General features: G+C 38.0%; 1 protein-coding gene across 2 annotated transcripts; it reads left to right on the top strand.

Annotated features, from left to right (window-relative positions):
- The first annotated feature begins 1,430 nt into the window (after positions 1-1,430).
- Positions 1,431-9,122, top strand: LOC116251431 (uncharacterized). 2 transcript variants are annotated; one of them, XM_031625707.2, is made up of 4 exons: positions 1,431-1,890; positions 1,981-2,084; positions 5,049-5,146; positions 8,481-9,122. In XM_031625707.2, the coding sequence occupies exons 1-4, from the start codon at positions 1,677-1,679 to the stop codon at positions 8,623-8,625; spliced, it is 561 nt and encodes a 186-aa protein (XP_031481567.1). In that variant the 5' UTR covers positions 1,431-1,676; the 3' UTR covers positions 8,626-9,122. The 2 variants fall into 2 exon arrangements, with proteins under 2 accessions (XP_031481567.1, XP_031481566.1); XM_031625706.2 differs by having other exon boundaries at positions 1,434-1,890; positions 1,978-2,084.
- The last annotated feature ends 7,201 nt before the right edge of the window (positions 9,123-16,323 follow it).

The raw sequence follows: 16,323 nt of genomic DNA on the forward strand, positions 1-16,323 counted from the left end.
TTCTCTTTTATGTGAGGCAAAGATGCGGAGGGATCATTTGGATTCTTACTCATACCAATTCTCTTTTATGTGAGGTTGTCTCCATCAAGCCCTTAAGAATGAATTTGATGTTGCCAAACTCAGTTCAATATATAGAATCCCTAAGAGCAAGTTTGATTTCTTGGATGGATATTTATGGTTGGTCGATTCAGACAAAAAAAGTTCTAGGTGCCATTTGGATGCCACTTTAAAACCTGGTTTTGTAGGTAAAACCGGGTTTAGTTTTACCTCCAAAACCACTTTTTGCAAGTACCTGGATGAAAAGAAAACGATGTTTTGTAGAAATTGGGTTTTCACAAAACAGTATTTTCACATGCGGATGAAAAACCTGGACCCCACTAGGTTTTTCATCAAAAACTCAGTTTTGATGGGGGACAGTTATGAATCTGATTTTGTGCTTTGTATCTTTTTCTAGGAATGACTTTTCAGTGTGGAAATAGATGGACATTAAATGGGAACTTGGGTCCTGAGGATTTGACAATTACACAAGATAATCGATTTGATCAAATGCCAAGATGTACTAGTACTACTATTATTACTTGGTTCATTAATTGATCTTCTCTCAAGAATTAGCATTTTTTCTATTAGAGCACATAAGCACGACAAATGATGCCAATAAGGGCAAGATTATCATATGATGCTAAAAAACTGAGTCAAAGTATCCATCTCAAGAAATTGAAAGCCCAATCTGCAAATATAATGTATCTATTGAATTATTTATAAAATGTCCCAAGGTTGTATATGTACATAATTGCCAACGAACACATTTGTAACTATCATCAAATATTTAACTGAACTCATACTCAAAAAATCTTTTTTTTTTCATCCAAACAAAAACATAGTTTGAAATAGTGAAAAGCTAGTTTTGCCTGGTCATCGAAACTTGGCAAACCAGCTTTTCGAAAGCTCATCAAAGAATCAATTTTTTTGGAAACCAAGTTTTAGAGGGTGTCATCCAAACACCTCCCTAGACTTTTATTAATCAAACTCTTTCTGGGCAGACAAAAGATCATGAAAGTCCAGAAGTGGCATGCCTAAAACTTGGAGAAGCTATCCGAGATTTTGGTAGTAATGTTTTTATTGACTCTTGTCGAATGGCGACTTCTGGCCTTCCCAGACAAGTTATTCGGGCAATTAAACTTGTTCCAAAGGGATGGGACTAAATAGTAGTTGTAATCGAATTCGGTGATGATTGTTTCTATCATGTTATAAAGATTTGACTCGCATCTTAATCTTTTTAGAGTTTGTAATTTTACATTTAATTTTACTACCTTTTGTGTCGAGATTCGTTCCTGCCCATCCAATGGGTCATATGTTTGGTAGTAAGCGTATCGATCCAATCCCGACGCGCTAACACTCCTTGTATTTTCAAATGAGGGACACGAAACATGGTAGGGGCTCTCCCACTGCACAGCTTGATATGAATAACTAGTGTTGCGTCCGTCCAGACGCCCTCGAGGAGGGGGTCCCATCTCCCATCGACGTCCTCCTCTTGGAGCTAACGGCAGAGGTAACCGGGTGGGTTTTTGTAGTTCGCTAGCCCAACTGCTGGCTTCAGTCGAATAAAACGCTACTTGATCGAGGATCAGGACCACTACATAGCGACGCCTTCCATTCTTCTCCTCCTTTGCTCCATCATGAGCGCCAACAACAAGAACCTTGAATATGGATGGTCTTCTTGGCTCAGAAGGGGTACCAAGTCTTTCGGCTCAAGGAATCAACAGAAGAACAAGCAGCCCAGACAAGGGAATGACAAAGAGACACTGGTTCGCTTTGGCATCACCGACCAGTTGCAGGAATTAGTCAAGGGTTTCACCTTGGACACCTTCAAGAAGCACCAACAAGACGATGGTATTCTTCGGAATCTTCCCTTATACCTCTTCTTGTCTGTAATTTGTTGATACTACTTTCTTGTTTTGCCCGGAAACCTGCGATTAGTAGGCGGAGTTGGTGAGCCAGAGAACGCCCCTTTGGTCGGTAACGTTAGGCAGGATCTCACCGAATGGCAAGTGAAGCATGCCAATCTTATGCTCTCCAATGTCAAGGTGTTGTTATTTCGCTCCACGCCATTTTTTTCATGACGATAATTTCTGTTATTCGTTTTTACTATGTTGGTTTTGGTCCTTTGGCGTGTCTTGCACTATGCTCTTTTTCCCTTAACTCGTCTTCTTTGAAGGCACCATTTTTTTTTTTTTTTTACAAATAATATTGTGCAAAGGCTACTGTAGAATTCGAAACGTCTGTATCAGAAGTTACAAATTCTTCCTCAATGTCCATTTTGTATCCACAACCAACCAAATGTATACCATTCTCATGTCAAGCCGAATAATATGCTTAGTAACTGGTTGTCTCTGACCAACGTGTTAAGTTTCCATCGTTTCTGGGATGCAATCTCTCGAAAACACTCTTGTCTTGCATACTTGGAAGGCTGAAATCTAGTTAAATATTCCAGCAGCTAATAAATGAACTATCTGATCTAATATCCATGGTAATGTTATTTTAACTTTCGAATATGAATATAATGTCTTAATTTGATGGAAGAACATAGCTTTTGTATAGTTGTACAAAAGGAGTTTGTAGAAGTATTTATATTCTTAGGTATGCCTATTATCTATATTATTGAACTTGTAACCTTAGAAGCTGGGAGTGAATAAGAGAAATTAGGGAAACGGATATTGTTTTATGGAGCAAGTCGTATTTCTTGAAGGTGGAAGTGGATTCAGTTTTTTTGTTACGCCAATCTCATGAGGTTCGAAGTGTACCATAAGGATGTTTATATGAAATAAAGTGTCAAGGAGATTAGTTCTAACAGCAAAGATGATAAGCTACTGAATTGCATGATAACTTGCCTGAAAAGTCTGATAAGTGAAAATGTTCATTTTGTTCTTCAGTTTGTAAGTTAACCTTGATGAAGTTCTCCAGAGGCAATGTTAGCCCCCTGGCGGTTTTGATAGCAGAGTTGAAATTTTTATGCTGGATTCTCAACTGTGTCTCATGCTTACATGACTCCAGCTGAATAGAAACCTTGGACCTGGTAAGTCCTTAAGTGAGGTAGATTTAACTCTAGAGTCTAGACTAGCATTCTAGTAGAGGACTCAAGGATATGCTTACATAATTGGAAAACTGTAGTGCCTATTGTTTCTGTCAAGCTCGTGACTGAGAGCTAGTGTCTCCTAAAGGCCATGGTGCTTTCTAGATCAACAATCAAAATCTCAGGATCTGTCTAGACTCTAGAGATTTAAAAAATTTGTCATTTAGAAAAGAAGATTATGCTGAGTTTCATGTGTCTTCATCAATTCATTTTTCTCAGTCTTATATAAACAGGTTATAGTGTTTCCTAGGCTCCTAGCATTCTCATTATACGAGGACTTCATCATCCACTTATACCTTGATACTATTTCTACTGGTATTTTATTAACAAAGCACCTACTCTTACATTTTTTTGAAAAATTGCTGCATCTGCACCCACACCAGTAACCACACCTTGCACCCATGTGATATAGTTTGTAAATAATTTGTAAATCTGGTAGCGTAGTCAGTAGCATACACAAGAAGAAAAATAAATAATCAGCTGAACATATGCATGATGCTGCAACTACTGGAAAATTGTAATCAGAAAAAGAAAGAGGTAGATGAAAATTGAAAAGGGTAAAAAGGCCAGTGAATATACATGTGCACACCAGATAAAGGAAAGAAGAGAGAAAAAAACAAGAGAAACTAGGGTTTGCTGGGTAATAAAGAATAAGCTCACCATTTTGTCACTTCATTCACTGGAGAAATATAGACATCACACAAGATATTGTTGCCACCTCGCCAGAAAAAATGTTTTCCTCATCAGAGATGGTCATACAATGCCGGAGGATGATGAGGGTTCATTGGTGGGTTGGACACGTGTGTAGTGTGCTCCAGCATTCAACTTTGATCGAGGTCTGATGGCCTTACAACATTTATACACAGTGTAATTGGGAAAAAAAAACCAAATTTTGGACAGCCGTGGACTCGGTCGATTTTGACATGAGTCTGAAAAAGGATAGATTTGGCCTCAGGTCCATTGACCACACCTAACATGGCCCATGTTGCACCCTAGGCATGTTCCATGTTGCACCTGTGCCATGTCTATGTCAAGTTGGGTTGACATGGGTACCCCGCCTTCTTAGAGGCGTTCATGTGACTTAGTAGTGTACAAACACTAAGATTAGGGCTTATCTTTACAAGGTTGTCAGTTGCTTAAAGTGATTCAACATTAATATGTTATAGCTTGACCACCATCCATGTAAGGATTCCAAAACTTATTGAAGCTAGAACTACTTGCTGAAGTTGTGTGAACGATACCTTCTGGAAACTTTTGGATCACAAACATGACTGCAAAAATAAGCCTGAAAATATGAAGCAACTGCTATTCCAGATATATAGGATACTATCTTGTGGCCTGATATAGTTAGATTCTCCATTTCTGATAAGTTTCTCATACTTTTGTATGTATTTAATTTCCATGATTCTATCTTCCTATCCCCTTTTCTTCCAAGTGATGGAATTGGTGTCTTTTTCCATATATCTGTTGAATGATGATCTTATCATCAAAATCCATGCCAGAGCTTTATGCTAGGTTTTGGACTGAAAGCTTACTTATAGTTATAGTGACCCATTACATGTAATGATTTTTTATCATCCTTTACTCTTTATTTTCCTATATCACATGGACACTTCACTTGGCATCAACACCCTCCGTTGACCCAAAATCATTCTTGGACACACTAAGATACTTCATAGACGTGGTCAGACAGGTCAATATTCTATCATGATATAAGTGTACCTGCACTGTTTTCTGTATCATACCCACATTCAAGTACAATATGACATAACTATTCTTTCTAGATATGTTAGCTATGGGATATTTTTTGTTGTTGTAGATGATATAGTATTTATTAGTAATTTTATGGTACTCCCACTGGCCAGTGTTATGTCCTAATATAGCAAGATGTTAAGATGTTCTGACTTGGATTTTTCAGGAAATTTCTCAACTTAGGTATGTTTTATGTCCTCGTCATATGAAGGAGAGACAGTTTTGGGACATTTATTTTAAGCTTGTCAAGAATCATGTGCAACAGTAAGCATCTCTCTTCCCCACCCCCTTTCTTCTTCTTTCCGTGTGTATGTCGTCGTTGTTTTCATCTATGTATATTATGTGTTGATTTTTGTTTGTAAATCTCACTCTTTATAGTGATTATTTGGTGTCACATTAGTTTCACTGCCTATAACAAAAGTGAGTTCTTCATTTGTGATTTCTGGACATTTCTTGCATGGCAATGATGTTTTTGGTGGTTAGTTGATAACTGAAGGATGCTTCAGCAATTAATTGATAACTGAAGGTTTAAAACCATACACTTGTCAGGTTCTCTCTTTAAGGATTGTCAATATGACCTAACTGTATTCCATTATAAGGTAATGGTTTATTTTGCAAAGGACAATTATGTCCCTAACAAGTAAGAGTAACTACAATAGGACACAACATAACACTTCTGCACCCAGATTCCAATCAGATCTCAATCCATCTCATCTCGTACATCTTTGTAGCCCCATCAAGTTGTACATAGCTTTGAATCATGGACAACTTGCCTTTTCAAGTAAGCAAACCCTATGCTTGGTTAAACCTTTGGAGTTTGGTGAATAACAACGATTTATTCTCGGCATGCACATAATAAGGCATAATCTCCTTGTCTTCAATTTTTTGTCTGATAAAATGTCGGTCAGTTTTGATAAGTTTGATTTGCCTATGTTGGAGGGGATTGAAGGCAATTTGATTGGGACTTTGATTATTGTGAAGAGGGAACTCAAAATAGGCTTAAGATATATAATCATGGCCTTTGATATTTGAGAATATGTATGAACTAACTTCTCCTATAACTCTCTTATTGAACAATAATCAAGGTTGGAAACTGGCACCTTTTGAGATAAAGTAGAAAAAGTGTAGACAACAAAAAGCTTGGCCGTGCTTCATCCAAGAAACAAAGTCAGGATTTCAGACAAGTTTCACAGAAGCACTCCCAATTTATCCTTAGTTTCCTAGCTAATGAATTCTGGTGTGACTGGAACTGACACGTCAAGGTCTTCAGAGAGATCTCAGTATTAATAAAACGAATAATTTGTCTTTTCCAAATCAAGAAGCTATTGTTCGAGTTTTTCGAAAACAAGTTGTTTCAAAAAGTTATATGTTGAATCAATGGCCAAAACAAAGAATAATTGAAGAACTAAAATATGTAAGATGATAGGAACAAAAAAGAACGGCAGGGAATTGAACTGACAAGCCATCTGACTAGATTATTAAGTAAAGTCAAGTGTGGAAGGAGACTAAGGGTCTGACCCATTACATTTTGATAGAGATGAAATCCAAGAACAGAAGCCACATGCATACGGGGGAAAAAGCTCTAATTTTGTGACCACAAATACTAGACCAATAGAAATAAAGAAAAGCTTGCATGAACAGGTTTTATTTCATAGGAACAAATCTGATTTCACGTGAACAGAAATTGAGATCCATTCAGATCAAAGAAAGTGATATGAGGACCAGATCTGTATTGAATGTTAACAGAGAAAATAACACATAAACACAGGTGAAGGAATACAAAAGGAAAAGAATATATGTGACAAGACAGGGAAGAGGGAATAAAGATGAAAAGTGGAAGGAGAAGAAAAAAAAAAGGAAAAAAGATTCAGCAATGCAGAAAGGTAGGACAAGAAAAAATTAAAGAGGGAGAGAGAGGAAATCAGAAATGAAGATTTGGAAAAGATACAGATATGTTGAAACTTGAAAATACAATTTTTTAGAGGAAAATGCAGCTCTGGGATCTTAATACCAGTCTGACACCATGAAAGAAATCTGAAAAAGCATGCGAGAACTAGAAGCAGTGTTGAACAAAAAACAGGGAGAGAAAAATGGAAGGAAAGAGATAGATGCTGTTGCAGTCGCATACCCGCATGTGCAGTTCATGACCTAATTGTATTTCATTACAAATTACAAAGGACAATTATATTCCTAATAAGTACTAATAACTACAGTAGGACATAACACACAACTCTTTGGATGCAGATCCAAATCGAATCTGAATCCAGATGATCCTGGTATATCTTAGCAAGGGTACTTTTGGTGGTTTCAGGCTTTCAGCAGAAAAAAACGGAAAGTTGCTGGTGGATGTATCCCCAGATGAAATATTTAATTCAGTTAAATCTATGAATATCACCAGTAACAAGACCTCTCAGAATTTCACGGCAAAGTTTTGTCAGGTGTATTGGTTGAATGTGGTCAGGGATGAGTTAATGCTGTGACAGGTGTTTTGCTTTTGGAAAGGTGTAGCATAGATTGAATGTGCCTCGTGCTAAGTGCTAACTTCCAAGGTGCGGGAAACCTCAAGATTTACCCGGTTCAGGCGTATAGGTCTATGTGATGTTCTTTATAAGATCAAGGAAATGTCTGGGATTTTTAACCAAACCATTTTCAATAATCAACAGACTAACCTTCCAGGCTGTTTGATCCAAATTTTGATTACTAGTACCATGAAACTGGTCCTCTATTCTGTAGCCATCTGCTTAATTTGTACTTGAACAAGGAAAATAACCAGCTAAGTAATTTTTTTTTTTTTGGGTTTAATGCCCTATTACATTTGGGTTGTCATGAGGACTGGAACAATAACAGTTTGACTTGTATGGAATTGGTTTTCTCTCCTAGAGTCGTTATCCATGGAGTAGGAGTTGACTTCTGCAGCTCATGGGGCATTTGGCAAGGGGATTCTTTATCCCTGGATTTGTTTCTAACCATCATGGAAGTTTTATCTTGGCCTTTGGTCATGGATCTCGATCTTATTGTTCTCCCTAGGATCCCTAGATTCAGAATGACTACTATATGTTAATGATGATTGTTTGCTTAGCAAAATTGAGGACTATGGCTGCAAGGCATAAATTCTATCTTACAGAGTTTTGAGGCTCAGTCAGGAATAAGCATCAGCTATGAGAAGTTTCGTCAGATTTGTGCTGAATATTTTTCCATGGAGTGAATCAATGCTGCCCATGGAGGACTTAGGGGTCACGGAAAACTTCGACAAGTCTTTTAAGTTTATGACACATTTAATGACATCAATGAGTCAACGTTGAGTTAATGTCAGGTGCAGTTGACTGCTGCTGACGTGGTTGATGATTGTAGTTTGATAAGTCTGCGACGTAACCTTTTGTTTTGTATAGGTATGAACTTATTAAGCATGGTTTTGAGGCATCTGGATTCATTTTTTGGTGGGATGGGCCCATCCTTGAGTTTCTATTTGAAGTGAACAACTATTTCTTGCATTTGGAGTTCTTTAAGTGACAGTTAGTCTGCCTTAATGGCCATACTGTGGTAAATGTTGCTTCTTGATATGTTGCTCTATGTTTTTATTTTGTTATTAATGGTCCAGATACGAATTACTTGCTGCACGAGAATCCAGACTCAATTCATTGGAGCTTGAAGACAGTGGAAGTTCAAGAACTGCATCAGTCTGTGAAGTTGAAATGATGGATGCAAATAACCTACATGCATCAATTTCATCATCAGGTGCCTAAGTGATGGTGTGCTTTTCCTTTCCATTGAACAGTGAAGCATTTGGGTCTTGAAGAAACACAGTTGCAATGATATTGAAATAAGAATGCAGAGCCATGTAGATGATGCATGAGGATCAGCCTGCACCATATGCATGCTCAAATTGTTCTGCTATTACTCCAGTGATGCTGAGATGCAATTTAATCTTGTCAAATAACATCTTGGCATGCTAGAGAAGATTGAGTTGAATTCCTGTTAGGAAAAAGCATTGAAGATTGCTGACAAGTTTTTTCAGTTCCTGAGTATGAATTAAACTGCTCTGTGGTCGTCATGGTAGAAGTACGATTGGTAACAAGGGATGTCAGTATGAATTTAACCTTATGGCCTCTGGTGTGAGTATCATTCGAGTCCTGCCTTGTAGATGTTGGTACCTCTGTTACAAGAAAATGAAATTATCCATTGTAATATGATGAATGTACTTGTAATGGTGAATTCTATTACTGGTTTTTGTGTCCTCTTAGCTATGTATCTTGCTGAAACTGGTTCTAGCATTGATGACCACATTTTTTGTCGGAAGGTCTTTTGAAATCCAGTGTTGGCTGTCATGCAGAAACTAGAAGGTTTTTTTCGCAAATCTAGCTTTCCAAGGGTTCGTCATATATGCAAAGGGTTATTGAAGTACCGTTGTTGATATACGTGGGTTGATTGGCTGAATGCTTGTAGGCGCTGCTAGACTCAGATCATTTGCATCCGTGGACCTCTGGGACCTACCATCACCGGTGCGAGCTTGTCAACTGTGTCAGGACTATCATTCAGTCCATTGTTATTCATCGTGAAACAGTAAAATTTGTTGTGGGGCCTTTGAGTTGAAACGTCAACTTGAAAAATGATAGAGAATTCAGTGCTCTTGAATTCATCTCTTGGCATAAAAAGGCACTGGGTCGCATAACTTTAGCATTTGTATCAAAAAATGATGAAAGAGAGGACTTTTCAAATCGCTAGGGCCCATCTACCATTTTTATTACATGCATGAGAGAGAGAGAGAGAGAGAGAGAGAGAGAGAGAGACTTTTGGGAATCAGTCATGGCTTAGCCGCAATCTTTCTGTTGGTACAATGGTCTAGCGGCTGCCTACGCATGGATGAACGCGTTTCTGCGTTGAAAACAGTAGCTCGATGACCCAGTCTGAGATGGACAGTTGATTTTATTGAATTTGCTTTGTGCTGCAGTAGCTGCATGATGCCAAGAGCTATCACTCTTCATCAGGATAGCCGTGTTGAGAGAGAGGGTTGAGTGGTCTAAGCAAGAAAAGAAGGTCGTCCTCTTGGTTGAGATTAAAACTTAATGGCCAACTCCCTGTGCAAAAAGCTAAACCATGATAAGACCGTTCTTCATCCTCAACCAGACAATGTTGGATAAGAATAACAGCGCTTTAGTGGTCATTAGTGACCATCCTGCTCTCTCTCTCTCTCTTCCACACACCTCCCCCCCCCCCCCCCCCCTCTCTTCTGTGTTACAGTGAGCAGTTGCAAAAGCAAAAGTGACTAATTCACATGAATTTGCGCACTTGAGAACATGAGAAATGGCACCCTCTTCTTTGTAAAACATCTTGCGCATCAAAGCCTTAGAAAGAAGAAAGATCACGCCCTGCACCCTCTTCTTCAACCCCTTTTGAAGGCGATGGAGACAGAAATAGTGAGTTGCTTGAAACACCAGCTTCTGTTCTTCATATGGAAAGGCCAACCTCTTTGGCACCTGCTTGAGCAGCTGTCTTCCATGAGTTCTGTTGTCCTTTTATCTTGTCTCACTTTACTTCACATGGAAAGTGAAAGATCTGACGTAGAAAGTTTTGGTTGAGGGGCAATAATACATCAAATTCTAACTTTTAAGGGACAACCAACATCTACCTAACTAAATGTCCATGAGATATCAATATAGGAATAACCAAAACTATATGAGCTTCTACAGCAGCCCATATGTGCCTCTGCTACCTGTTCCTGAGTGTCTTTTGTGGCAGTAAGACCTGCGTGGCAATGGTTGGTTGTAGGCCTACGACTTGCCTATTATGGGAGATTGAATAGTCAAGGTTCAGCTTCATGAACTTCACCAGTTGATGCCAGGGGCGGAGCCACGTGGGCATGTGTGGGCAATTGCCCACATTGTCAGTTAACCCTACATTTTTATGTGTTTACATATAAAATTTCCCCCGAATATAAAATAAGTTCATGGTAGAAGGCATCAAATTTCTCCTGTTTTTATTTTGTTATTTTATTTATGTTTTATGAACTGGTTATCCGTTTAGAACACATGAATAGGCAACATGAGGAATTCCAGAAAATCAATCTGCTTACAACTATTTACATAAGCTTATGCCTTAGAAGATCACATTCTCAAAAATAGGACATGCTCCAAGAATTTAATATTCCTAAGTAAAGACCCTGCTAAATGCAACTACAATATTGTTATTTAGCCATGTTTTGTTAAATAATATTTAGTTCTTACTTGGCATACCACATGGACAGTCAAGGGGTTCTGCCAACGAAGTTCACATGGTGAAGCTTATGCCGGATCCAAATCCACATCCTATCAGTTCTCTTTCATTTAAGAAAAAAAAAAAAGAATAAACATAAATAAACAAAGATGGGTTCCATTAAAAAATATGAAGCAGTTCAGGCAGTCCATGCTAACAAAAATAAACTTATGATTTGAACATCGAAACTTTATTTTTGAACCTTAATCAGAACTTGGATCAATTGTCAGTAGACTCAAGCTTCTTATACAGTTTCCCAAACCGAACAAAAGCCAGCTTATATATTAATCCGTCCGGCCCAATAGTGTCCGAACCGAACAAGAATTAGACCTTCTTTTCTTGCACTAAATGAAGATCCTACCAGACTTGGATCTGTTTGGGATCACGTTGTGCAAGGCCCATTTAACAGCCTCCATCGTTCTCATTGAAATCTTGGTGCTTCCTGTGGTACCAATTTATGATGAGCCAAATCAAACAAGAAGAGTATGCACATATCCGGAAACTAAACTAGCTAAGGCTGCATTATTTTTGAACAGGACCACAATATCCCAATTTATCTTCTTCACCATAAAAAAGCACGTACCACCTTATCGCATTATTGGACGTTCTCAAAACCAGAATCGTCGACCATTTGGGATGCAGGTTGGCGCAAGAAACAAGCAGCTCTCCACAACTATTCGCTAACCGCTAGCGGTCCAGATTTCCAAAAATCCAAGATATTCTGGATCTTTGGCGGTTTCGCTGGACATTGTTGTGTCAATTTCTGGGGAATGAGGACTGGTTCCTGAGATAGTAGTCCAAGCATGGCAGGGTGTGTGTCAGACTCGGTCTGGGCTTGAAACACAGCCCCCGTTATCCGATTCCAACCCCAAAACTCATAAACAATAAAAAATAAAAAATCTAGAAATTCACTTTTTGAGAAAAATAGTAGTTCCAATACCGTCCATTCCTTGGGTTGGAACTTGGAAGCTCTGGTTCTTGGCCATCTTTTAATTCGTTGCGATGAAGCACATTTAAAATGGTAAGATTTGAACTAGCTAGAAAGATAAAGAAATAAGTATTTTAATAAATGTCTAAATAAGAACATAGAATATCAAAAATTAAATTATTGATAATTCTTCTGAAAAGAAAAACGTGATCTCATCAAAGTTTAGTTTGTCATTGATACCAGAAGGAAGCAGCTGAAAATGGCTCTATCCACCTGCCCGGTCACTAGCTTAACTACCTTTCAACATTGAGAAAATTAACAAAAGGATTTTGCATGTCGCACTGACAACATATCATTGGTTCGATTCTCTTGAGTGTTATTATTATGGACTTCAGGAAATGACATACACAACACTCGAAAGGTGTACCGTATGACCACTGAGCTCCCAATCATAAAGTAGCTCTAAACCCTGAGAACAGGGGGCAAGAGGTGGCGTCTCCTCTCACGAACCACCAAATAGATTTATATGTCTGATTTTATTATGTAGAACAACATGCTTATGCTTGTGTAGAGAGTTGAGGCTCACAAAATTTGAAGACCGACGCCACCATGCTGGACCTCCAATTGACTAAGCTCTGGCATGTTTGAGCTTAATTTGTTTAATTGTGAAGATTAGACAAACAAGGTATTCATGCCCTTGCTCATAAAATTAATGTAGTGTTGCAAAGTGAGCTACGCTTCAAGCCGCTTCTTTCATAGAAGATAACTTGTGTCCAGGCGAAAAGTAGTAAAGCTTGGAACTCCAAATCTTATAGAGCCATGCTCGATTTAATTCGCTTAGACTAAGATTCATAGTCTGAAATTAAATGTTTGCACATCAAAACACTGCTGCAAGTTACTCTGCATATATTGAATGATATAGCTTAGTTAGACATCGTTAGTTACTAGTTAGGAATTTATATGAATTGAAGCAAACCAATCGCGAGCCGATCTTCAGCTTGTCAAGCTCCTTTTGTACAAAAAAAATGGAGACCAATACCCTCGTAATGGTTTCAAGACCTACTTGCCAATCCTCAGAATCCGAGAGGTAATTTCTTTGCGCCGAGGATTACTTTGGAACTCAGTCCTACCTCGAGCGCCTCGTTATTCCATCAGTTGTCGTTTATGTATGTATGTATGTATGTATGTACGTGTGTATGTATGCATGTGCATATGTGTGTGCCCTCGAGCATTAAGTCCCCGACGACCACCTCTCATTTTAAATGCGGTCAGTCTGGTTTGAGGGTATTGTCATTTTCAAATATATTGGATTCGGTTCTGACATGACCTGTAAACCCTAACTTTCGATCCTTCCTAAAATGAAGATATATACGTTGTCGAAATTGTGACCATTCACCTTTCTAAACATGAATGGCATACACCCATGCTTGATTCTTTGAACCCATTTAGCGAATTAGTGCTCTTAAGAGAAGTGGTGGAGCCAGAAAATTTTAATTTTTTGGAAGGAGCACTGATTCACAAGTTTCGTATCTTAAAGGGTACTTACATGTATAATAACAAAGTAAATATCAAACAACATTATATATAAATGAAAGAAAATTGAGAAGCTGGTGTGGGCAACTGCCCACACCAGCCTACTCCGCCATTGCCTAAGCGTGATGGGCATCTTGACTGGCAAAATATTTTGTGGCCACGAGTGGTCAAAGCCAGGTTATTTAATTGTGGGTGGCTGGACGAATGGGTTTTCATTACCGACCAAAGGCCTGCCGATACAGCCAAGGACGTGTTTGGCCGAACCAAACAAACAGCCAATAGTACTGCACGGTGCGGCCAATTTGTTTTTGTTATCGTTCACAAAAGAAAGCGTATGTGTTATGTCTCCTTCTCTGGTCCCTCCGTGTTTTCCAATATTTAATATGTATGAAAAATTTACAAGGAAGTAAAATGTGAATCCGATGCTTGTGATGGAATTTTATGTGTCAAGAAAGCTAATTTAGATCTTCAAAAAAGGGGCATAGTGCAATGGGGCGGCAATGTGGCTCACAATCAAAGGACTCGAAATTAGATTTGCCTGATCGTTCATCTAAACTGCAAACAGTTTCAGTTTTTCCTAAGTAAACATTAGTAAAAAAATTAAATTTGTTTTACACATCTAATCTGTCATTTTTTTTTTTAATATCATGAACTTGAATATTTTGTATGTATATATATATATAGTTCGATTTCGCATGTGTTTGTGTGTGTTTTGGGACATCTATACTCGTTCAGTTGGTCTTCTTTGTAAAAGAGAGAAAAAATGAGACATGCATAAGGGAAGGTGGGTTATAGGCAGTTCACCAAATGCCCGTGAAGAGGCGAGGCCACTTTCACCGACCTCGTGTTCGCATCCTTATCGTCCAGGAACGGGGTAGAGCTTGTCCGATAGTTAGGAACGGACAAATATAACATCTACCATGGAAGGCACGAGACGAGAACGCTTTCCAAATCGTGTGAACCACCGTGTATGTTCTCCCTCGCCGTTACGTTACGTTACGTTGTTTGTGCGTGCCTGCCGACACCACTTTATGGGCGTTCGAGGTGTGAAAGAACTTTCCGTCGTATTCCCACTTGCCTGTTATACTTTTTTAAGGTTCACTTAAATATAACATTTAATTAGATTAATATTATGCTTCTTGCATGTTATTAATCATAATTGTATTTTTAGTATTACCAAAATTGGAGTTTCTAAAATCATGGATGTAATTAAATTGGAAAGTCCAGAACTTATATATTGAGTTTCATGCGGTTGGTGATCAATATTAGTTGAATTTGGTTTCCTATATATTCTGCCTAAGGCCGCACGATGAGTCGATATATGGCTCCAGCTCAGGGCCGAGCTTCAAATGCACAAGTTTAATACACGGGTGAGCTAACAAGGAGCCAGCCAACAACAGCTGGCTTGAGCTTACCGCGCCCGAGCCCGAGTTCTTGCATGGTCTAACTAAGATGAACATAAATTAACTAAACATAAATTAACTAAGGTTGTGTTTGATAGCTTCAGATCTCAAATCTAAGGCTGCATTAAAATGTATATTTTGAGAGATCCTCAGTTTGAGTAACATGCATGGATTTTAAATCCATGTTACAAGTCGAATTCCATGGATTTAAGGCTAGATGGGAGGGGTGGTTCGACCTTAAATTTATGGATCTCAGATCCCGACGGCCTAATTGTTTGGATCTCCAGTTGGAGAAATTGCATATTTTTAAATATATATTTTATTTAAAAATTATATAATTACGTTTTTTCATGTTTAAAACGATACATAACTAAGATTCAGTATTGGGTCAGGTACCTTTAGTCCAAATGAGCCAGGCCCAAGCACAATTTCATCTTTTGGGCTTGTCCCAAAAAAAGAGAGAGAGAAAGACTCATCTTAAAATGCAAAGCTGGTTATATGTAGTGATGTAATGACCAATGACCAGAATACTAGTCAATGTAAAGGAGAACTTCCTTATATATATATATATATATAAAAATAAATAAAGTAGTAAAGCAGTTGAAAATTAAAAAAAAAAACTTTTTTAAATCCACAAAATACCCATACTCTCCTTTTTTTTCAGTGCATATGTGTTGCATGCGCCACTCACTCTTCTTATGATACTCTTTACTGTCCAAATCAGCTCATCAATATCATGACAGTGCTAGTGTTTCTCGCCTTTCAATTAATAGATATAAACGACGTATTGTTCCTCTTAATGCGCCACTCTTTCAAAAAGATTTTATAGTGATAGAAGCGCTTGAGTAAGAATTAAGTGGCACTTGATTCTTGTGTCTCGCTGCTTTCAGTGACAACATATGATCATTTACCAATGTTATCTTGGCTTTGGCAGAGAAATTTCTGATTCTCTCCAATATCCTACTTGATATTCCAGCTATCGGTTGCCAATTAATTAGTTATTTTATGCCTCACTTAAAAAGACTGCTAGTTGATTTCGAAAACATTTGGGAAACTATGATGTATTTGGTATAAAAATCTTCCTTTTAAATGTCATTTTAAATCTCATCCCAGCAGAAAATTTATAATGGCTTGGGCAATCGTTACTTTAATGCAAAAGTGTTGAAATAATATGGAATATGTGTTTTAAGTTAGAACCCAAAGTCTAGGCTCTTATAATTGTCTTAAAAGTTGAGGCAAATTCATAAATATTTTTTTTAAATATTTCATGATTCTGCTTTAATTTTTAAGTCAAGTGAGTATTAATGGCATTTGTTTGTAGAGTAAGT

The sequence above is a fragment of the Nymphaea colorata genome, chromosome 3 (assembly GCF_008831285.2).
Source record: "Nymphaea colorata isolate Beijing-Zhang1983 chromosome 3, ASM883128v2, whole genome shotgun sequence".
NCBI lineage: Eukaryota > Viridiplantae > Streptophyta > Magnoliopsida > Nymphaeales > Nymphaeaceae > Nymphaea > Nymphaea colorata.

Bases quoted from the DNA above. Each gene is read 5' to 3' on its own strand.
- LOC116251431 (XM_031625706.2), top strand. From the start codon at position 1,677: ATGAGCGCCAACAACAAGAACCTTGAATATGGATGGTCTTCTTGGCTC. The intron at 1,891-1,977 runs GTATTCTTCGGA...ACCTGCGATTAG, and splicing joins GAAGCACCAACAAGACGATG to TAGGCGGAGTTGGTGAGCCA. The intron at 5,147-8,480 runs GTAAGCATCTCT...TTAATGGTCCAG, and splicing joins GTCAAGAATCATGTGCAACA to ATACGAATTACTTGCTGCAC.